The sequence below is a fragment of the Numenius arquata genome, unplaced genomic scaffold, assembly GCF_964106895.1.
Source record: "Numenius arquata unplaced genomic scaffold, bNumArq3.hap1.1 HAP1_SCAFFOLD_1039, whole genome shotgun sequence".
NCBI classification, from domain to species: domain Eukaryota; kingdom Metazoa; phylum Chordata; class Aves; order Charadriiformes; family Scolopacidae; genus Numenius; species Numenius arquata.
In genome coordinates this window covers 16,955-39,741 of record NW_027415444.1, presented here as the reverse complement: position 1 = coordinate 39,741, position 22,787 = coordinate 16,955, and the positions used below count along the sequence as shown (strand labels likewise).

At 56.7% G+C, this 22,787-nt stretch overlaps 1 protein-coding gene across 7 annotated transcripts; it reads left to right on the top strand.

Annotated features, from left to right (window-relative positions):
- The first annotated feature begins 665 nt into the window (after positions 1–665).
- Positions 666–20,810, top strand: TFCP2 (transcription factor CP2). 7 transcript variants are annotated; one of them, XM_074167697.1, is made up of 15 exons: positions 666–872; positions 7,714–7,865; positions 9,726–9,802; positions 10,178–10,283; positions 10,482–10,588; positions 11,207–11,359; positions 12,597–12,707; positions 13,651–13,739; positions 14,700–14,778; positions 15,231–15,324; positions 15,973–16,063; positions 17,428–17,534; positions 19,020–19,162; positions 19,844–19,895; positions 20,013–20,810. In XM_074167697.1, the coding sequence occupies exons 1-15, from the start codon at positions 751–753 to the stop codon at positions 20,048–20,050; spliced, it is 1,521 nt and encodes a 506-aa protein (XP_074023798.1). In that variant the 5' UTR covers positions 666–750; the 3' UTR covers positions 20,051–20,810. The 7 variants fall into 7 exon arrangements, with proteins under 7 accessions (XP_074023798.1, XP_074023800.1, XP_074023799.1 ...); XM_074167699.1 differs by having other exon boundaries at positions 14,700–14,748; positions 17,428–17,522; positions 20,013–20,738; XM_074167698.1 differs by having other exon boundaries at positions 14,700–14,748; positions 20,013–20,738.
- Positions 20,811–22,787: the final 1,977 nt, after the last annotated feature.

Sequence of the window (22,787 nt, the reverse complement as noted above, 5' to 3'; positions counted from 1 at the left end):
CATCTTGCGGGGGGCCGCGGCCCGGGGCCCTCGGCGGGGCGGCAGCGGGCGCGGCGGGACCGGGGACCGGGTGGGGGGGCCTCTGCAGCGGGGCCTGGGGGGCGCAGCCCCTCGGGAAGGCGGCCCTGAGCTTGCGGCGGGGCCTTGGGGGCGCCCGCGGGCAGCCTCTGAGGGGGGTTTGGCCTTTGGGGGGGGGGGGGGGGACGCGGCGGAGCCTGAGGGGTCCCCGTGGAGGGCAGCCCTTTGAGGGGGCTGTAGGGCCTGAGGCGGCTTTAGGGCTTTGAGGGGGCTGTAGGGCCTGAGGGGGCTCTGGGGGGTGTAGCCCCTTGGGGGATAGAGGGGCTTTGAGGGGGCTGTGGGCTTGGGGGGAACTCTAGAGCTTGGGGGTCCCCTCAGGGTGCAGCCCCTTGGGGGAGAGGAGGGTGTCAGTAGGGCCCGGGGTCCCCCGAGGGTGCAGACCCTTTGGAGGGGTGCTGAGGGCTGTGGGGGTCCCCGGAGGTTGAGGCCTCTTCGGGGGGTGTCTGTAGGCCTTGGGGCTCGTGTGGCCCCTTGGAAGGGTTTGGGGGGGCTGCAGCAGCTTGGGGGTGGGTCTTTAGGGTCCCTAAGTTAGGCCACCCCAGGAGAGGGGCCCCCAGGAGAAGGGGGGGAGCGAGTTTACCTCCCCGCTGTGAGGGGCGACCTGCCCAGGAAGCCCCCACGGGGGACGCGGCCCCCTCGCCCGGGGCCTGCGCCCCACGCCTGTGGGTGAGGATGGCCTGGGCCCTGAAGCTGCCGCTGGCCGACGAGGTAATCGAATCCGGGCTGGTGCAGGACTTTGACGCCAGCCTGTCCGGCATCGGCCAGGAGCTGGGTGCCGGGGCCTACAGCATGAGGTATGTCACCCCAAATGGGCCCATCCTGCCCCTGGGAGAGGGGCTGGCCACCCTGGGGGGATCAGAGGTGGGTTGAGGACCCCCAAAATAAACCTAGAGATGGGGGAGCGAGCTGCTTGCTGGCTCTTGGTGGCCACGGGGATGGTTCAGGAGGGAGCTGGGGGTTAATCCTGGCACCAGCCTTGGGACGCGGTGGTGGCTGCTTGAAGTTGGGAGGGAGTCGTGGTTGGAAAGAGCCTGTCGGGGTTTGGGGGGGCTTCGCTGGGCGGCCCTTTTGGAGAGGGATGTGTTTGAGGGCGTGGGGCTGCGTTGTGCTCGCTCTTTGGCCTCCTGATGTCCTCAACGTGCAGCTGAACGGCCCGGCGTCCGTCCCACGCTTCTCCTCCCCTGGATGGAAGACCCTGTGGCCGGGGTTGCTTTGGTTTTCTGCAGCGTCCGGTAATCACCCCCGGAGCAGCGCTTTGCCCTAATTAATTATCCTCCTGGAGAAACACCAGCCTGGGTTTTTTGGGTCAGACCAGCTCCGTCCTTAGAGCTAAACCGGGAGCAAAGGGGAGGACCAGGAACCCCCCACGGGGTCAAACAGGGATCGGGACCGGGACCTTGTAGCGTGGGATGCTCAGCCCTCGTTGCACAAATCCATGCCCTGAGCTTCAGGCCCGGTTTTCTTCGTCTCTCTGGCATCCAGCCTCTCGGCCGAGCCTCTGGGCAGCGTGAGACCAGACCCCTGGGTCGTGCTCGCCGTTTGAGACCCCATAACTCATCATTTCTGGCTGCGTGAGCTCGTGGATGAGGTTTTTGGGACAGGACAGGTTCTGCCGAGCCGGTCTGTGAGCGGCCACACGCTTCCATCCTGTTGCCATCCTGGATTAATTAGCTCCGTCGTGGGCTCGGTGCCGACCCGGTGCCATCCGTGAGAGAGCTGCCTCGGCGTAATTCGGAGAGAGAGCTTTATTAGTTCAAACGCAACGTCTGTTCCACTTGTTTTCATCCCGGGGACCCCCCCCTCGGCTGGAATGAGGAGGGAGGATGAGGTGGATCCCTCCCCGCGGACCCGGGATGGGCGGCGAAGAAGGGGCTGGAGGTTACGCCGTCCAGGAGGAGGATGCCCTGACACCAAGACTGGGGCTTTCTGAGGGGGCTGCAACTGGAAATGGTAAAAATCGGAATGAAAAATGACCCATCGGATGGTTGCTCTCGGTAAAACAGGCTGGAAAGCGGCTCCCAGCCCTTTTCCGGAGGAAGTGGAAGAGCAGCTGCTCTTCTCATCCTGCCTTCCAGGGAGGAGGAGAGCCAGCACTTTCCCGAAGTTATCCCTGTCACAGCCTTCGGGGTTTGTTTAATTGGAATCTTGGGGGAAAAAGCGAAGTCTCAAAGGTGTAGGAGCTCGGAGGAGGGATTCCTCGGGCGTTACCTTTGATGGGGAGGGAGGGAATGAGTTTCCCACCTGTGCAGGGGAAATCCAGCTTTACTTTGTGTGTCTGTGGGGGGAACCATGATGCTTCGAAGCTCCTTTTCCTCCCCTTTCCCCTTCCTTTTGGGCAAGGGGACAAACGCTTCCCTCTCAGGGGTTTCGTGGCTCGTCTTAACGTGTCCCCACTGAGCTCAAACCCGTCGGTCGTGCATCAAAGTTGTAATTTCAGGAGGAAATCATGGAATCATAGAATGGTTAGAGTTGGAAGGGACCTTAAAGATCATCGAGTTCCAACCCCCCTGCCCTGGGCAGGGACACCTCCACTAGAGCAGGTTGCTCCAAGCCCCATCCAGCCTGGCCTTAGACACTTCCAGGGATGGGGCATCCACAGCTTCTCTGGGCAACCTGTTCCAGTGCCTCACCACCCTCACAGGAAAGAATTTCCTCCTAATATCTAATCTCAATCTCCCTTCTTCCAATTTAAAACCGTTACCCCTCGTCCTGTCACTACATCTCCTGACAAAGAGTCCCTCTCCGGCTCTCCTGGAGGCTCCCTTCAGATATCGGAAGGCTGCTGTGAGGTCTCCCCGGAGCCTTCTCTTCTCCAGGCTGAACAACCCCAGCTCTCTCAGCCTGTCTTCCTAGGGGAGGTGCTCCATCCCTCCGATCATCTTCGTGGCCCTCCGCTGGACCCGAAACAACAGGTCCACATCCTTCCCGTGCTGAGGACTCCAAAGCTGGACACGGTATTCCAGGTGGGGTCTCAGGAGCGCAGAGTAGAGGGGTAGAATCGCCTCCCGTGACCTGCTGGCCACGCTTCTCTTGATGCGGCCCAGGATGGGGTTGGCTTTCTGGGCTGCCAGCGCGCGTTGCCGGCTCATGTTGAGCTTCTCATCCACAAGCACTCCCAAGTCCTTCTCCTCAGGGCTGCTCTCCAGCCATTCTCCGCCCAACCTGGATTTGTGCCTGGGATTGCCACGTCCCAGGTGCAGGACCCTGTACTTGGCTTGGTTGAACTTCATGAGGTTTGCACGAGCCCACCTCTCCAGCCTGTCCAGGTCCCTCTGGATGGCATCCCTTCCCTCCAGCGTGTCAACCAAGCCACCCAGCTTGGTGTCGCTTGGTGTCTCCCAGCTGGGAGGATTTCTTGGGAACGTTTACATCCTTTACCGACCATGGGATCGTTTTTCAGCGCCGGAGGTTTCCTGACACCACGACCCTGTGCCAAACCCACTGCAAAGCTTTCTCCACGCTGGCTTTACCGGTGCAGAAGTGCTTTGAGCTGGGTTTCGGTGGCCGAGCCCCAGCTGGGCTCTCCCTCCACCGTCTGAAACCCGACTCTCTTTTTCGGAGCCTTTTTCTTGACCTACGCTGCCCGTAAATAGAGCGGGTGCCCCCGTAGGTGAGAGCTCCGACCTTCCTGTCCTGACATCTGACATTTTCTCTCCCCGTCGCGGGAAGAGGGGGAGAGATTTCAACAGGCTCCTCCCGTTGAAGGGGTTTTGAGAGTTTTTGAGGCTTTTCTGTTCTTGCCCCGTGGGTTTTTGTTTTTTTTCCCCTCCCCGTTCATCTCTTCTCCCCATGGAAGAGGCACGTTACGACCCCGGGAACGGGCGCTGGTAGGTGGTGCTGGAGGATGAGGGTTGTCGTTCAGGCTGGAAGCTTTTCTTCATTGATTTTCACGGTAGGATTGTGCTTTGCGTTTATTAACCGGCCTGAATTCTTGGCCTTGCTGTTTTTCCCCGGAATTAGATTTTTAGGAGAGCAGAGGTGGCTTTGGAGGCGATAATCGGGCATTGGCTGAACACTTCCATCCGCAGTTTTCCTGTAATTATAGTTTTTCCCTTCTTTTCCAGGCAATTCTCTCCCACCCTGGAACCTTAAGCCTTAAGTCAAGCGTCTTTCCCCAAAAGCATGTTAAATTGCACGTGAAATATTGTGGGGTTTTTTTTAAAGGGAGGTGTGTCCTGGGAGTTGCAGGAACTTTTCCAGGTGCCTTTGGAGCGGGCGGAACCGTGGGTGGGTTTGGCTAAAGAAGAACCCACCGGTGGCTGCTGGGTTTGACCACGCTGGGCGTCGGGGGGACATCGCAGGGGGCTGCTCGTGGGATGTCGGTGCCTAAAGGACTCCCAGCTTCCCCCAAAAAGCCCGTAAAATGGCTTTTCTTGAACTCGGTGGCGATGGGAGGGTGGGAGACGAGCAGAGGCCAAATAACGAAGCGCTGCCATGAATCTCCTCGCAGGTCGTGGCCGAGGTTGTCCTTCCCCTGGAGATGCCGAGAAGGCACCAAGCCCCAGAAACGCCGAGCTTTCCCTCAGCATTTTATAACCGTGCCGTATCTATAAATTTTATATATTTATATAATTTTAACTTTTTCTTGCACCCTGCAAGGCGTAAAGCTGACCCTGCCCCTGGGTCCTGTGGTGCAGGAACGTCCCGGTGTCCGAAGAGTCCCAGCCGAGGGCTCTTGGCCGGACCCGTGGCTGTTGCGACGGCGCAGGATCGTTCCCCGCAGACCCAGGTGTGGCATCGACGCTCCACCGACCCCTCCCTGGGTCCGGATTCACAACCCAAAAGCGGCTCCGCTTCCCCCAGAGCTGCTTGTAAAAGCAAATCATCGTTTGCTTGATGATTATTCCTGATTAATTGGCTTGGACTCTCATTCCAGGGATACAGGGGTGCGACTCCCCTGAAGTTATTTTCCCCTTTTGCAGCTCGCAATGAAACGTGGGGTTGGGGTCGTGGTTGTGCGGGGTCTCGGCGAATACGAGTCTTAGATTTGGGGAGATTTTTTGCAGAGCTGGCCCTGCCGTTGCTCTTGGCGAGCGTCCCTGCGGTGTTAGTGGCCGCGTGGACCTTCTGGAGTCCCTAAAAAGCAGCCGGTGATTTTTTTTTCAGCCGCCCTAACGGCGATCCGGCGTCACGGGAGAGCTCCGTGCCCACGGGGAGAGAAGCTGGGATGACGATGGCGTGCTCTCCCTGCCGGGGGCGGGGAGGGGGTGTCACAGTCAAGCTTTGCCTCTTTGCCCCCAGACTGGTTTTGTGCGAGGTAAATAGAAAGAAAGAACAAAAACTGAGGATTTCCCGAGGTTTCGGAAGTGGGATTGAAGCAAAGCCATGTCAAAGCCCAGGAGGAAAAGGAGCCCTCGTGCCTTCAGGGGAAGAGCATCCCGCCTTCCTCCTGCTCCCGGGAGAATTTGTGCAGGGTGGAGCCTTTAAATTAATTTGCCCGTCCGTCTGGGCACAGAAAATTAACGCTGGTGCTCCCCGTCCTCGCGCTTTGTGCTTTCTTACAGGGATGGCTGCCGTCCCTGCTTGGTCCTTCCCGCTCGGGCGAGAAATCCTTCTGCGGGAGGAGGAAACGCCGTTCCTTTGCTAATTGAGCTGGAGCCGCGGGGAAGCGTGTCCTCCGGGTTGTGTAATTTGCCTAATTGTGTGCACGTGCCTCCACGCCGGGACCGGGGCTTCCGCGTAACGTGGGATAAATTGGGATTTGGGCAGGGAAGGGCTCGCCCGCTCGGGTTTGGGCGGCAGCGATGGGTGTTACTCGCAGAGGGGTGGATACCTGATCTCTCGAGACCAAAGGGTTAAAGCCCTCTTATGGTGGGAGCTGGTATTTGGCCAGATAAGTCCAGTTTTTCCTTGGGAAATGCTTTTAATGTTCAACTAAAGGTTTAACTCCTTCTTCTTCGTGATCCCCTGAGCCCAAGAGCCTGTAACAGGAGAGGAAGACGACCTGACTCTTCCTCAGGGCTTAGTGCTTCGTTACTGCCCTTCCAAGGGACCCCAGTAGCTCTGTCCCCAGCCTGGGATTCGCCTGGGGACGGTGGGATGGCTCTTGGTGGCCCCGGCAGCCGATCCGCAGCATGTCTGTGTCCTGGCACGTTTGCCCGGGCTCTGCTTTCGGGGATGGGTGGGAGGGAGGATGTTCTGGTTTATGGGCTACGGAGTAATCGCTCTTGGCCACTGTTATGGCCCAAAACAACTGCTGAGAGTCAGGTTCTGAAGCCATTTCCGTTAAATACGTGTCCGTAGGCTCGGGGGTATCACGGATGGCTTTTAAATTAACATTGTTCAACAGGTTCTTGTCGCCACGTGGCTTTTTGAGTATAGAAAAGTGTCTGTGATGGCCCTGGGGTGGGGGTGGAGACGTGATCACAAAGACCTGGAGACATCCTTCTCCTGGGAAAAGTTGGTTTGAACACCCTCGTGTTTCCCAGCCAGCGCCGAGAGCGGTGTGACAGCATCCAGAGGGTGACGAGCCCGAGCTCGTCCCAGCTGGAGCGGCTCCCTGTGGCTCCGTGGATCTCCTGGAGAACTTCTCTCTTCCAACCTGATGGCCAGGAAGGTGCTGAGGCTGTTGCAGGTTGATGGTTTGTGGTGAAGCGACCCCTGAGGCCCAACCCCGGGGCAGTTCCTCCTGTCCCTAGATGTAGGTTAGGCAGGAGTTTTGGTGGCTTTCGGCAGGAAGCCCGGAGCTTGAGGTATAAAAGAGGTTCCTGTGGTTGTCTCAGAACCCAGGGTCTGGTTTCTCCCGTGTCCCACGGCGTGGGTGACACGGAGCATCTTCAGACCTCTATGGGCATCCCGAGCTCTGGCTGGTTTTGTGGTGCCCAGCAAAAGGGCTCGTGGGTCTGGGGGGGCTCATCCAGGAGTTTGGGGAAGGTTGGGGGTCCACCTCCTGCTGGTGTCGTGCTGGAAGGGCCCTTTCCTTGAGGATTTGCTCCACCGAGCTCTTTGTGTGTGTCGTGCAGCAGGTTACGGCTGTGGGAGGGAGGGTTTGGGGCTCTGACCGTCTGTCCCCCCTCCCTCCGATGTCCCCCAAGGTCCCTACCTCCACTTTGCCTGCCCCCCCTGTTTGCTGGGGCCACGGGGGGGACTTTTCTAAGCACAGAGGATGGGGAGAAAATCGCTGACCTTGACCTGAGCAAGGCTTGAAATTCCTGCCAAGCCTTTCCTGGGGAGGGGGGTTGAGGCTCCATTTGGGGATGGGGACGGGGTTGGGGCCGGTTTGCTGGGGGAGGTGAGTGGGCTGGTCCCACGAGGAAGAGGACGGGTGTTTATTGGTGTGACACGGGTGTCGTTCTGCGTGGGTCTGTCCTGTGCTGAGGCACAAGCGGTGCCGGAGGAGCTGGGCTTCAGTCTGAATCACGTTTGAGGCATGAAATACGTGGGATTTGGGTGGACGGGGAGGCTACCTTGAAAAAAGCCTTATCAAGAGCCAAGTGTCAGGTCCCTTTCTAAAACTACTCGGTCTGTTTTAATGCTCCTTTGCAGTTCTGCAGAGAGATATCAGGGTATGTAGGGTTGGTTTTGGTTTTTTTTAACTAAAAAAAGCTTAAAGCTCTTCCGAGGAACTAAATACCAAAGGCAGCACCTCTCTGTAGCCAGAACCGAAATGAATCTCTCTGCCAAATCTCTTCGCAGCGACGTCCTTGCCCTGCCCATCTTCAAGCAGGAAGAATCGAGTTTGCCCCCTGAAAACGAGAACAAAATCCTGCCTTTCCAGTACGTGCTGTGCGCCGCCACGTCCCCCGCCGTCAAACTCCACGACGAGACCCTCACTTATCTCAACCAAGGTGAGAAAAATGCTGATGGTACCAAACTGGGAGGACTGGCTGACGCTCCAGAGGGTTGGGCCACCATCCAGCGTGACCTGGACAGGCTGGAGAGCTGGGCAAGGAAGAACCTCCTGAGGTTCACCAAGGGCAAGTGTAGGGTCCTGCACCTGGGGAGGAAGAATTCCAGGCACCACTAGAGGTTCGAGGTGGACCTGCTGGAAAGCACTTCTGAGGAGAAGGATCTGGGGGTCCTGGGAGACAGTGAACTCTCCAGGAGCCAGCAATGTGCCCTTGTGGCCCAGAGGGCCAATGGCATCCTGGGCTGCACAGGGAAGAGTGTGACCAGCAGGTGGAGGGAGGTCATCCTCCCCCTCTGCTCTGCCCTGGGGAGGCCACAACTGGAATATACTGCGTCCAGTTCTGGGCTCCCCAGTGCCAGAAGGACAGGGAACTGCTGGAGAGGGCACAGCAAAGGGCTGCAAAGATGCTGAGGGGCCTGGAGCATCTCTCTTAGGAGGAAAGGCTGAGGGACTTGGGGCTTTTGAGTCTGGAGAAGAGAAGACTGAGGGGGGATCTGATCAACGCCTAGAAATACTTAAAGAGGGGGGGTCAGGAGGATGGGGCCAGTCTTTTTCCAGTGGTGCCCAGTGACAGGACAAGAGGAAACAGGCACAAACTGGGACATAAGAAGTTCCACCTAAACATGAGGAGGAACTTCTTCACTTTGAGGGTGGCAGAGCCCCGGGAGAGGCTGCCCAGAGAGGTGGTGGGGTCTCCATCTCTGGAGACATTCCAACCCCCCCTGGATGAATCCAACCTGCTCTGGGTGGGACCTGCTCTGGCCGGGGGTTGGACTGGATGATCTCCAGAGGTCCCTTCCAACCCCATAGCGTTCTGTGAAAGGCTGAGAGAGCTGGGACTCTTCAGCCTGGAGAAGAGAAGGCTGAGGGGAGATGTCATTAATGCTTCCAAGTATCTAAAGGGTGGGTTGAAGGAGGATGGAGCTGGACTATTTTCAGTGGTTCCCAGTGACGGGATGAGGGGCAACGGGCACAAGCTGGGATGTAGGAAGTTCCATTCAAGTACGAGAAGGAACTTCTTTCTGGTGAGGGTGCCAGAGCCCTGGAAGAGGCTGCCCAGGGAGGTGGTGGAGTCCCCTTCTCTGGAGATCTTCGGCCTGGATGCCGTCCTGAGTGATGTGCTCTGGGCAACCCTGCTTCAGCAGGGGAGTTGGACTGGATGATCTCGAGAGGTCCCTTCCAACTCTGACAATTCCGTGATTCCATGAAAAAAAAAAAAAGCCCTCATGCCCTCCACGGGTGCCATGTGCGCCCCCTCTAAATTCCCTAAAAAAAATAACATTCTGCCCTTTGGGAAGGGAAGGTGCCTCGATAGTAAAATCCATATCATTCCGGTTTGGAAGCACCGCTTCCTTCCCCTTGTTGCCTGCCCTCTTACGGCGGCGAAGCACCTGTAGGATTTAACCTAATTAAAATCTGCGTGATGGAAGGTGGTTAATTGGTGGGTGCTCTGCAGCGGGTGCGTTTTATGGGTTCACGTTGTACCCGCTGCTTTCAGGCAGAACTGGAAGATCGGGGTTGGTGACCTCAAGATGAAGTTTGTGTAACCGATTTCTTCCCTGTTCTCAATCTTGGGTTAATAAAGGGTAATTCCTGGAAAGTTCTGCTCCAGGACGGGGGGAGGATTATCCTTTCCTGGAGAGGGGCTCGAATGGCTCCTGCTCCCACGGCCCCTCACTAAAAGATGGGAAAAAGATCAAGTGTGGCAGAAAAAGATGTCAAAGTGCCAGAGGAGGTGCTGCAGCGAAGGCTCATCCCCCGACTAACCATGAGGTGCCCCTTGTCTTCTTTCCCCCAGGTCAGTCCTATGAAATCCGGATGCTGGACAACAGGAAAATCGGGGAGTTGCCGGAGATAAACGGGAAACTGGTCAAGGTGAGCGGGGAGCGCTGGTTCGGGTGTCCAACCGGGGCTGTCTCCTGCCGCGAGGAGCAGAGGGTGAGACCTTGTCCTGCAGCCCTCTCTGACAACGCGGGAGGGGGATGACTCTTTTCCCTTCCCAGTCTGGCTGGTGGTGCCCCACCAGTCTCATGGGGCCTGGGCTAAAGCCAAGAGGTGATTTCTGATTGATTAGTTTTTGGGAATAGGCTCCAGCCTCCGTGTTTCTCTCCCAAGGGTCTTTCTTTTATTGCTTCGGCTTCTTCCTGAAGCTTTTGGGTGCCTCTGTCCCCCTCCCTAATGCCTCCCAGCTTGAAAACTGTCAGGTTTCCCGGGGCAGCTCCAGGAATTGATGGTTTCTCCCCTCTCTAGAGCATATTCCGGGTGGTGTTCCACGACCGGCGGCTGCAGTACACGGAGCATCAGCAGCTGGAGGGCTGGCGGTGGAACAGGCCAGGGGACAGGATACTGGACATCGGTGAGTTCCCGGGGCAGCACATTGGCCGGGACTGGAGGAGATGTGGGTGCCTGAAGTGGCCTCCCTCTCCCTTGACTTTAAGGGACAAAGTGCTGTCACGATTCTACGCTTTGAGAGATACGTTTGGATCTTCCCTATGGAAGGAATCTCTCCCTTCTCCTCCAAACCACAGCTTGTTCTCTGTGTGTGCCCCTGCAGATATCCCCATGTCCGTGGGCATCATCGACCCCCGAGCAAACCCCACCCAGCTCAATACGGTTGAGTTTCTGTGGGATCCTTCAAAGAGGACTTCTGTGTTCATCCAGGTACAAGAGAAGCGGGAAAACTCCTGTTGCAGGGATTTAGGAGGGAAAATAGGAGTTTTCCAAGGGGGGAGAAGATGCTTTTTTAAACTTGGACCCAGATGCTACAGCGGTAGACGGCACATCAGCTAAAATACCCCCTACCTCCTGCCTCGAGCAACAGTTTGTGCGTTAACAAGGCACAGTTGACCACCAATAGGTGGTTTTACACATTTTTGGGGTGGTTTCGGCCCCGCTGGTTTCGTGTTTTGAGCCTCCGTCTCGCTTGGATGCTTTTGCACATCTCGCCGGCTGCCTGAAATCCCTCTGGGAGGTCTGGCCCTCCCTGGAGTAACAGGCTGCGGCGTGTGGAGGCTGGTGGAGCTGAACTCCCTGCCCTGCTCATCCGGGCCTTGCTCGGAACATGAAAAGGTTGCAAAACTCGTCGAAAAAATGCGGCTCCACCTCTGCTGTGGCATCCCCTTAACTCCTTCGTGCTGGCGCGATCCCATCCCGGCTCTGTATTTCCCTCTTCTCATCGGGCTGGCTTTTTCAGGGGTGCCTTCCTGGCTGCCAGGAGGGGAATGGGGAAGCGTGTGGTGGAATTCCTCACGGTGGGATGCCTTCTCCTCCCCCCTCCAGGTTCACTGTATCAGCACGGAGTTCACCATGCGCAAGCACGGAGGAGAAAAGGGGGTTCCCTTTCGGGTCCAGATAGACACGTTCAAGGAGAACGAGAACGGGGAGTACACGGAGCACCTCCACTCCGCCAGCTGCCAGATCAAGGTCTTCAAGGTACCTCGGCCCCTTGGTGGCCTTTCCCCACTGGGAAACAAACTGGGAATCGGTCCCACTTCACGCCGCAGCCCCAGTGAACATCACAGGTGCGGGACCGTGGCCGAGTTTGCCTGCAAAAGGGCTTCTTGGTCCTTCTCTGCTTGTGTTGCTGCTCTCCTGCTGGTTCCTCTCTGTCGATTGAGTCCGGATGCCGCTGAGGCTCCAAAACCAGTAAGCCAGGAATGGTCACAGAATGGTTTGGGTTGAAAGGGACCTTAAAGCCCCCCCAGTGCCACCCCCTGCCCTGGGCAGGGACACCTCCCACCAGCCCAGGTTGCTCCAAGCCCCGTCCAACCTGGCCTTGAACCCCTGCAGGGATGGGGCAGCCACAGCTTCTCTGGGCAACCTGGGCCAGGCTCTCACCACCCTCAGTCTTCTCTTCTCCAGACTCAAAAGCCCCAAGTCCCTCAGCCTTTCCTCCTAAGAGAGATGCTCCAGGCCCCTCAGCATCTTTGTAGCCCTTTGCTGTGCCCTCTCCAGCAGTTTCCTGTCCTTCTGGCACTGGGGAGCCCAGAACTGGTCCCAGTGCTCCAGATGGGGGAGGCATCCATGTGTTGGCAGGCAGCTGTGTCAGTCCACCGAGGCCAAATTCCTTCTGCTTTTGGGTGCAGGCAGAGCCCACACAGCCAAGTTTTGAGGGAATTTCTCTAGGGTTCTGATGCAGGGAGCACCGGGTGGTTATAAAGGCGCTCTCTCACCTCCTGCTTTCCCCAGGGCTTTGAGCATTTGATAAAGGCAGCGGGTAAAATCTTGTGTATGAGAGAGCACATGTTTTTTTTGAGGTCGTGGCAAGGACGTAATTGAGCTTTCATGCTCTGGAGCAGTTTGTGCCGTTGAAATGCCGCCTTTCAGGGTGGTGGATGAAGGTACAGGGGACAAAGGCCGGTTTCTGGTGTCCCCTTGGAGCCCAGCATTCGCTGTCGGGACAAGTTTTTCTTCCGAAAAACATTCCACCTCCTTCTTCAGACGTTCCAGGTCCCTTTTTAGGGGCATTGGGTTCGTTACAGAAGTGATGTCGTGGCTCTAGTTAATCCTTCGCAAAGACAGTCCCAACCCTCTTCCCTCTGTAAAGCAAGGAGGGGGTGAGCAGAAGGACCAGTCACCTCTTCTGCTTCTTGCATTTCTTGGACATTTATCCACCCGTCTCCTGCCGCCCTTCCAGGCCGCTCTTCTAACAGGAATCTCTCCTTTCCAGCCCAAAGGAGCCGATCGGAAGCAGAAGACGGACAGGGAAAAGATGGAGAAGCGAACGCCTCACGAGAAAGAGAAATATCAGCCTTCCTACGAGACCACGATACTCACCGAGGTGGGGTGCTCTCTCGCGGGGCAGTTGGCATCGTGGTTTTAATGAAATCTGGCTTTCCTCGCCCACCGGTGGCAAAGAACTGCCTGTGAAACGTTTGGCCGAGTTAATACTGCAAGAAAAAAGCAAGATAGATTTTTGTAGGCAGAGGAAGCGTTTCTTACTAGACCCAAAAAAAGGGCTCTTGTGCCTGGAAATGCGATGGGTTTGGGTTTTTTATCTAATAAAAGGTTTTTACTTCTCCCTGAAGCTTTGCTTTACCCACGTGGCAACTGGCCACCGAGGTTGTGAGGTGCCAGAAAGCCCTGTTGGTTCCTCCCTGTGCCAGTGGAAAGTGTCGGTCTGTTAAAATACAACCATCTGAGGGGGTCGGAGCCGGGGAGGGAGCCCTCGTCCTGCCCCGGGGGACTTTGGGGATGCTCATTAGTGCCCGATTTGGGTTCGTTCAGCTGCGTGGCTTCCTGGGACCCAGTGCCAGAGCGACACGATGAGAGACCTGGGATCGAAACCGCTTAAATTTTGCGCCTTTTGAGATTAAGAATCGCTGAATCTGAGCTCGGTGACAGTCTGCAGTGAACGGGCGTAGCTCCTCGTAATCCCTTACTTTATTCTTTAACTCTCTCTCCTCATCGGAGGTTGGTCAGCAAATAGCTGTTACCCTGTGCCGACCGGAGCAATGTGGGCACTTCTTCAAAGCAATAGAATCACAGACTGGTTTGGGTGGGAAGGGACCCCAAAGCCCCCCCAGTGCCACCCCCCCTGCCCTGGGCAGGGACACCTCCCACCAGCCCAAGCCCCCTCCAACCTGGCCTTGAACCCCTCCAGGGATGGGGCAGCCACAGCTTCTCTGGGCAACCTGGGCCAGGCTCTCACCACCCCCACAGGAAAGAAGTTCTTCCCCACATCTCATCTAAATCCTGTGACTCTTCTGGGTTTTCCTTTCTAGTGCTCTCCCTGGCCAGAGATAACGTACGTCAACAACGCGCCGTCCCCCGGCTTCAACAGCTCCCACAGCAGCTTCTCCATTGGCGAAGGGTGAGTCCGGAGAAGACACTGGTTCTTGGTTTCACCTTGTGTGAGAGATTGGTAGAATGATGGAATTGCCCGGGTTGGAGGGACCTTTCGGATCATCCAGTCCAACCATCAACCCAACGCTGACCAAAACCATCACTGACCCATATCCCCAAGCCCGGCTTTTAGATCCCTCCAGGGATGGTGACTCCACCCCTGCCCTGGGCAGCCTCTTCCAATGGGGGACAACCCTTTTGGGGAAGAAATGTTTCCTCAAATCCATCCTAAACCTCCCCTGGAGCAACTTGAGGCCGTTTCCTCTGGTTCCTTGGGAGAAGAGACCGACCCCCCCTGGCTCCACCCTCCTTTCAGGGAGTTGTAGAGAGCGAGAAGGTCTCCCCTCAGCCCCCTTTTCTCCACGCTGAACACCCCCAGCTCCCTCAGCCGCTCCTCACAAGTTCTCCAGACCCCTCACCAGCTCCGTTGCCCGTCTCTGGACTTGCTCCAGTCCCTCAATGTCCTTTTTTTGTTGGGAAGGGCCCAAAACTGGACCCAGCCCTTGAGGTGGGACCTCCCCAGTGCCCAGTCCAGGGGGACCATCACTTCCCCAGTGCTGCTGGCCACGCTCTTCCTGCTACGGGCCAGGATGCTGGTGGCCTTTTGGCCACCTGGGCACTCTGTTGGCTCATCTTCAGCACGAGAAACCTGTGTGGGTTTGATCAGCAGTTTTTCCCCCCTGCGTTCAGCTTCCAGCCTGCTTCTCTCTGCCTTTCCCCGTCGCGATAATACTCCACCAAAAACCATTCCTTCTCGCCAAATATCGCGCCGCAGCGATGACGGTGCTGCCCCTGCCCCTGTGTTTCGATCCTCCTGGTTCTGGGACTGGGAGGGTGGTGGTTCCTCCGTGTCGGGATCTCATTAACCTCGGGTTTTGCTCTTTCTGGCTCTTTTTTTTTTTTTTTTTTTTTTCCCTCCCCAACCCAGCAATGGCTCCCCAAACCATCAGCCCGAGCCACCCCCTCCGATCGCAGATGTAAGTCACACCTCCGAGCTTATGCTTGTGGTAAGGACGGTGCGCAGGTCAGAAACTGGGATTTTTGGGGAGGGAGCTGGGGCGGGTGTGCGGGTGGCTGCAGTTCGTTGGGAAAGAGACTGCTCTAATTTAACATTTTTGGGGATTTACGACTTCTTTTCAACTCCTCTTGGGGGGGGGCGGAAAAAGTGTCCAGCGCAGCGATGGGGAGCTGTGAGCGAGCTCTTTGGAGCTTTTCTTATCGCCTTGATCTTCGCTGCGCTTTCCCTTTCCCTTCCTTCCTCTTTCTCTGTCCCTCCGAAACCTTTTAAATCAAAACCTCTCCAGGCTGTAGCCTTTATCCTGTGCTGGGAGCCTGGCACTTCGTTTCTCGATTTAAGACCGATTATAAGGGCTGAGGGAGCTGACCTCCGCCCGTTCCTCACTGGAAACGGCTCCCGCGTCACCTCTGAGGCTCTGACCCTTCTTTTCCTACGTTGCAGAACCTCTTGCCCACCAGCACCCCCCAGGAGGCCCAGCAGTGGCTGCACCGAAACCGTTTCTCTACTTTTTCTCGCCTTTTCAGGAATTTCTCAGGTGGGTGACGCCGTCCCCTCCGCGCCTGTCCCTTCTCTGTGCCCCCCCTCGCTCCTGAGCCCGCCTTCGTCTGTCCCTCGCAAATAAATGATTTTTTTTTTTTTTAAAAAAAAATCTCATCTTTTTTTTTTTTTTTTTTTTTTTTTTTTTTGGTAAGGCAATAAAATTTGGCTTCCCCAGAGCTGTGTCCTTCATTTCTCACCTCGCTCTTAACTGGCAAAGCGGTGGGGACTGGGGTGGTTTCTCTGGCAGCACCCTCCGATCCTAAAACAAGCCGAGAAACGCTGATTTGGGGGAAAACGCTGGGTGTAAAGAAATATTTTGTGTGTGTTTTCCTCTCCTTTCCTGGCGATACGGTCTCCCTTACCCAGGGTCAGCGAGGCGCTGGATGGCCGGGCTGTAAATGATAAGGTTGTACCCAAACACGCTCTTGCAAAACCAGTTTTGGGGGGGGAAAAAAAAAAAGCATCCTTTGGGGGGAGGCAGAATCAATTTAGGAACAGGGTGAGCTCTGCGAGGAGGAGAAGGGGGGATCTGACACACCTGCGGTGCCCAGAGACACACACACACCCCCCATCCTGGACGTTTTGGGCTGGATTGTGTCATTTTTCTTTCTTTTTTTTTTTTTCTTTTGATTTTTAAAACTAGGTGCAGACTTGCTGAAGCTGACCAGAGAAGACGTGATCCAGATCTGCGGCCCCGCGGACGGCATCCGCCTCTTCAACGCCTTAAAAGGACGGTAGGTTGTTTGTTTAAAAGCTGCTGGTGGGTAAATGGGATTTGATTTCGGCTCTTTACTCGGCTCTTGCTGGAAAACAGTGGTTTATTAACCTTCCTGAACCTTTTTCGGTCAAATCTGATAACTTGGCCAGCAGGGTAACGGTTCCAGAGACAATCTGGGGAAGCAAATCCATGCGGGAGGGAAGCATTAGAAATTATCTCACTCTTTGAGGGTCAGGGAGAATCCAACCATGAGCCAGAAAGTCCTGTCGATGCAGTTCTTGTTCCCTTCTGTCCTCTGACCAGCCTCTCGGTGGAATTACCTTCCTGGAAAGGGAATATTCCTTTCCCCCTTTCCCTGGAGAAGCAGGGACTGGTGTTTAACTGGGGAACTGCTCGATTTGGCTGCTCAATAGCCAGCTGGCACCATGTCCCCGTGCCACCTTCATCCCCTTCTCACCAAAACCTTCGCTCCATCATAGAATCATGGTTTGGGTTGGAAAGGACCTTAAAGCACCCTCCCAGTGCCAACCCCCTGCCCTGGGCAGGGACACCTCCCACCAGCCCAGGTTGCTCCAAGCCCCCTCCAACCTGGCCTTGAACCCCTCCAGGGATGGGGCAGCCACAGCTTCTCGGGGCAACCTGGGCCAGGCTCTCACCACCCTCACACCAAAGAACTTCTTCCCCACATCTCAGCTCAATCTCCCCTCTTTCAGTGTCAAACCCTTCCCCCTCGTCCCATCGCTCCCCTCCCTGATCCAGAGTCCCTCCCCAGCTTTCCTGGAGCCCCTTGAGGGACTGGAAGGGGCTCCAAGGTCTCCCCGGAGCCTTCTCTTCTCCAGGCTGAACCCCCCCAACTCTCTCAGCCTGTCCTCCCAGCAGAGGGGCTCCAGCCCTCCCAGCATCTCCGGGGCCTCCTCTGGCCCCGCTCCAACAGCTCCGTGTCCTTGGGATGTTGGTGGCCCCAGAGCTGGAGGCAGCACTGGGGGGGGGGTGTCTCCCCAGAGTGGAGCAGAGGGGCAGAATCCCCCCCCTCGCCCTGCTGGCCACGGGGCTGGGGATGCAGCCCAGGGTGGGGGGGCTTTCTGGGCTACCAGAGCATGTTGCCAGGGGATGTGGAGCTTCTCACCCACCAACACTCCCAAGTCCTTCTCCTCAGGGCTTCTCCCAGTCCATTCTCTTCCCAGCCTGGATTTGTGCCTGGGATTGCCCTGGCCATCAGTGAGGTGGGGATGCCCACGATGGTTTTGCTTCGAGCAGAGTCCGTCCATCTCCTCTTTTGCTTCTGAGGATACCGGGGAGGGAAAAGCGTTGGGAAAGTCTCGGGAATTAGAGGTGTCCTTGAGCAAACCCGGTGGCGTTCACTCCCTGCTCTCTCCGTAGGATGGTGCGGCCCAGACTGACCATCTACGTGTGCCAGGAGTCCCAGCAGCTGAGGGACCTCCAGCAGAAACACGAGGACGGGGACACAGTAACCAGTACTTTTTTCGGTAAGGGCTCCGAAGCCTCTCTGGGGGCACCCGGGCTTGGGTGGAGGGAGAAGGAGAAAATAACAGCCAACAGAAATGCGGTTTCCAGCCCCGCTGCTGCTCCCCACGGGCGCTCAGCACCAGTGGCCTCCCATCCCCTCGTCCCCACGCTGCTGCCCGGTGGGGTTTGGGCTGGCAAAATGCCCCGTCTCGTAGCCAGGGCTGTTTGTGTGACCAGGAGCCCGCACGACGGCTCGAAAGAGGGTCTGTGGCTTTTGATTTCGGCTGCTGCGCCTCGTGTCGGCTCGTGTCGCCCTTCTCTCCTCACGGCGAGGGGGCAGCGAGCCCACGTGCGAGCTCACCCTCAACCCGACGCGGGCTCCGTACACAAACCGAGCCCTTGGGGCACGTTTTCCTTGGGCGAGGATGCCAAAAAAATGGCCACGAGCCCTTTTTACTTGCCCTGGTGCTACCCAGCTGATTTTTCTCCTTGCCCACCCAACGGGCAGCTGCGGAATCTGCCTGGGGCGCCCTCTTTCTCCACCTCCCGAGTTCCAAAGCAAACGGCTCCTCCTTTCATGTTCATCAATGACTGGATGAGGGGACAGAGTGTATCCACAGCAAGTTCGCTGATGGTACCAAACTGGGAGGACTGGCTGACGCTCCAGAGGGTTGGGCCACCATCCAGCGTGACCTGGACAGGCTGGAGAGCTGGGCAGAGAAGAACCTCCTTGAGGTTCACCAAGGGCAAGTGTAGGGTCCTGCACCTGGGGAGGAAGAATTCCAGGCACCACTGGGCATCACTTCCATCGGGGTGGACCTGCTGGAAAGCACTTCTGAGGAGAAGGATCTGGGGGTCCTGGGAGACGGTGAACTCTCCAGGAGCCAGCAATGTGCCCTTGTGGCCCAGAGGGCCAATGGTATCCTGGGCTGCACAGGGAAGAGTGTGGCCAGTAGGTGGAGGGAGGTCATCCTCTCCCTCTGCTCTGCCCTGGGGAGGCCCCAGCTGGAGCACTGGGACCAGTTCTGGGCTCCCCAGTGCCAGAAGGACAGGGAACTGCTGGAGAGGGCACAGCAAAGGGCTACAAAGATGCTGAGGGGCCTGGAGCATCTCTCTTAGGAGGAAAGGCTGAGGGACTTGGGGCTGTTTAGTCTGGAGAAGAGAAGACTGAGGGGGGATCTGATCAACGCCTAGAAATACTTAAAGGTGGGGGTCAGGAGGATGGGGCCAGTCTTTTTTCCAGTGGTGCCCAGTGACAGGACAAGAGGAAATGGGCACAAACTGGGACATAAAGAGTTCCATCTAAACACGAGGAGGAACTTCTTCACTTTGAGGGTGGCAGAGCCCTGGGAGAGGCTGCCCAGAGAGGTGGTGGGGTCTCCATCTCTGGAGACATTCCAAACCCCCCCGCTGGATGAATCCAACCTGCTCTGGCCGGGGGGTTGGACTAGATGATCTCCAGAGGTCCCTTCCAACCCCATATCGTTCTGGGATTCTCCTCGCAGTCTACCACGCTATTTATCTGGAGGAACTGACGGCGGTGGAGCTGACGGAGAAGCTGGCCCAGCTCTTCAGCATCTCCTCCCAACAGATCAGCCAGATTTACAAGCAAGGTCCTACGGGGATACACGTGCTCATCAGTGATGAGGTAACGGCGGCTTCTTTTTGGCCTCTTGCTCTGAGTTGCTTCAGCTGGTTCGTGTCTGAGCTCCGCCGGGGAGGTTGGGCGTGGGCAATGGGTGCCTTGGGACCTTCAGGAAGGGCCCTGCTCCGTCCCCTCCGATTTCTGAGGGATTGGGAGTTAATCGTTGAGGTCTGGGGATGCTTTGCTGCTGCCAGGGTGAGGTTTATTGGGCGTGAAGAGCTCTCCCTGAGCTAGTCCTGGCTATGGCCAGCTCCAGGTCCACCCTCCTCCTTCGTGCTTGGCTTTTGTCTGTTTTTTCCCGAAACCCAGGGAGGGTTTGGGGTTTTTTTTGCCCTAAAACCAGGGAGGGGTTTTTTTTTGCCCTAAAACCAGGAGGGGAATTGCTGCGGGAGGACTTTGCTTTCAGACCCACCATCCCAGTATCCGATGGTTTCTCTCAGCTTGCTGGTTCAGGCCTTCCCTTCCAGCGAGCTGGAGGAAGGAATAAATATTTACGGTTGGGGCCTTTCCTACCTCCTAGAACTCTGAGCTCCTTCCTGAGCAGCTTCAAGCCCTTTTGCTAGAAGCTTTGAGGCTTCTAGCCCTCAAATCTCCGAACACAAAGAAGGGAGCACAAAGTTGGGCTGAGAAACGCTTCTGCTGGGTTTAAACCAGGGCTCAGGTGGCTTTTGTGGCTTCTTCCAGATGATACAGAACTTCCAAGACGAATCCTGTTTCGTTTTGGACACCATGAAAGGTGTGTAAATGGCTTGTTATTTTCCCTCCCGTGTTTTTTGGGGGATCTCCTGTGTCGGATCCACCCAGCCCAGGGGGTTCCTTGGCTGTTGGCTCACGAGCTTTGCTTCTTCCGCAGCTGAAACCAATGACAGTTACCACATCATCTTAAAATAGAGAGGAGGGGGACAAGGAACGCCCGCCATCCTCTCGTCCTGCATGAAGACCCTTCGCTTCCAGCACAAAGGACACGAGCAGAGATCTGGAAACTCCTGGGCACCCTCTGGAAAGCTCCCGAGCCCTTGGTTCCTCAGGTTTTCTTTCTCGGAGGGGACCTCCTTGGCTCTGAAAGGCCGTTAACGATAACGTGCTGCTTAATTGCTGGAGCTCCAAGGCTTTGAAGTTACCGGATCCGGTAGAAATTTGCCCTTGGGACCTAAAAACCTTCGTGAGGGCTTCTTTTACGGCTCTGCTTTTCTGAGAGGCATCGGTTCGTGGACTGGCAAGAGAACATGAATTCAACTGGCCCGACAAAGCCAACTGGCCCTCGGGCACGTGCCGAGCTGAGCAGGTCTCCAACCCCGCTGTGTACTGGTGCTGCTGGAGTGGGAGGCTGGGGCTGGGGAGGGGTTTTCTTAAAACGATTTTTTTTGATATTTTTTTTTTTTTAATTTTTTTTTTTTGTTAAGCTTTCATTTAATATTACAAAGGTGTCTGTTAGACGAAGGCGGCGACTCGGTTTTTTCTCCACGTCCCCCTTCCCTCGCGCGGGGGGATGTCGGTCGGGAGCTTTATAGACATTTTTATTTGTGTAAAGCTGGAGCAAAACGTGAAGCGGAGTCGGATAAAGAACTGGGTGACTGGTTTTGGGTCTTTTGGGGCTTCTTCTCTGCGTGTTTTAGGGAGGGGGAAAAAAGGCTTAGCTTTATCTCTCCTGAAAAATTTTGAGTGATTTCTACCCGCTGCCTCATTTTCTGCTTCTTCCTCCTCCTGCCCAGCCTCCGGAGCTGCCCCACCGCTGGTGGGACTCCTCCCTGCCCCGAGGAGGAGGAGGAGGAGGGCAGCGAGTCCGAAGGGTTATTGGAAGCTGATGGTGACAAAAGTGCATCCGTGCAGGTTTCCAGGAGAGCAGTGAAGGATCTGCCCTGTCCTGCGGGCGATGGATCCTCTTCCCCGTCCATAAAATCCCTCGGCGGAGACTGAGATGCCCGGGGTAACGCCTGCCTCGAACCATCAGCGCTATCCCAGGATGTTTTCAGCCAAAACACCGGGGAAAAATACAACGCAAAGCACGGCTTTTATTTTTAAATAAGGCTGCAACGAGTTCCAGCCCAAGGAAGGTGATGGAGGTGCTGGCTCAGGCCGGGGAAGGGCCCGTGGCGGGAGCGAAGGCACCGGTGGATGCGACAATCGTGACGGCCACGTCCCTGCTGCTGGAATGGCGGCGGCTCTTCTGGGTCTGGAAGCCACGGAGGACGCTGGTCCCACCACGGAGGACGCTGGTCCCACCTTCCTCAGCCGGCTGTCATCTTCTTGAGGATGGAATCAAGATACCTGACATGAATCGGAGCCAGTTCAGGTCTGGTCAAAGCTTCCCGTCCTCAGCCTGCGCTGGCCCAGCTCCTGCCGCCGCTTCTTGGGACTCTCCCGGAACAACCGGCCCTGAAATGTCCCCGTGTCCCTTTGGCGTCGCCTGTGACGCTGCTGGGTGCTCTGGCTCCAGCACCGGAGGCAGGATTGCGGGTCTGCAGCTCCCCAAAAAGCTTCTTCAGGACGGTGGCGGTGGCTTCTTCACGCCCCCCAAAATTCCCCTCCCAGCTGCATCCCGGGCTGGGCAGGGTCAGGGCTGGTGAGGAACCGGAGGGCCCGTCTTCATCCAGGGCCCATCATCTTCATCCAGGGCCCATCATCTTCATCCAGGGCCCATCATCTTCATCCAGGGCCCTCCACCTTCACCCAGGAGGTGGGGGGGACAAAGGCTCTGGCTGGTAATCCCAGCGGGGAGGAGGTGGCCACAGGGCCTTGAAGACACCTCAATTCTCTAATTCCAGGCCCTGAGCCCCTGCGGATCCTGCCCGGAGCTGCCAAATCCTCGTACTTGGGTCGGGGGTAAAGATGCCAAGAAAAATCATTTAAAAAAAAAAAAAAAAAAAAGAATAATTTTGCTCGCTTCTCCCCCCTGAACGCCGAGGAGCAGCCTCGAGGGGCTCGTGTTTGGCCTCTTGCTTTGGTACCTCCGGCGAAAATGCGTATTTTAATTTCTCTCTGTGAAGATGCCTATTTTAGTCCTGGGTTTTGTTGGGTTTTTTGTTGGGTTTTTTGTTGGTTTGGTTTTTTTTTTTTTCTGCCTTTAGTAACCAAGAAGCACGCTGAGCCTGTCGGGGAGTGCCAGGGCCTCGGTGAATTCTTCCTGTTGCTGGGTGCGTGTGGCCGATTTTAATCTCTGGGATGAGGAAAAGGCCGGGGAAGTGATTTGTGGCATGTGGGGGGGAGAAGTAAACCCACCCACCCCCCCCCCAGCTGGAAGGGGTAGCAACCAGCCCCTCCTTCCTCCAGCCCCGGTTGCCGGCTGGAAACAAGGGGGGAGATGAAGGGATCAGAGCCGGGGGAATGAAGAGGATTTTTTAATCCTCTAATTTGACCTTCTTATTAGTTAATAACTCGGATAATCCCTAATCCAGGGCAGGGGGAGCGTCAGGGGGGCTGGCTGGGCTCTGCCGGGGAGGAGTGTGGTGTTGGGGGGGGGGGGGAGGGTGCCCAGGTGAGTGTGTGGGTCTCGGGGGGGCTGAGACCCCCCCCTCTGGAGCCTCCTCAGAGCCCTGCCCAGCCTGGGGAGGAGGAGGATGGAGTGGGGGGGTCCCCCGAGGCAGGACAGGCCTTGCCCCCCCACCCTGTGGGGAGGTGCCCTGTGGGC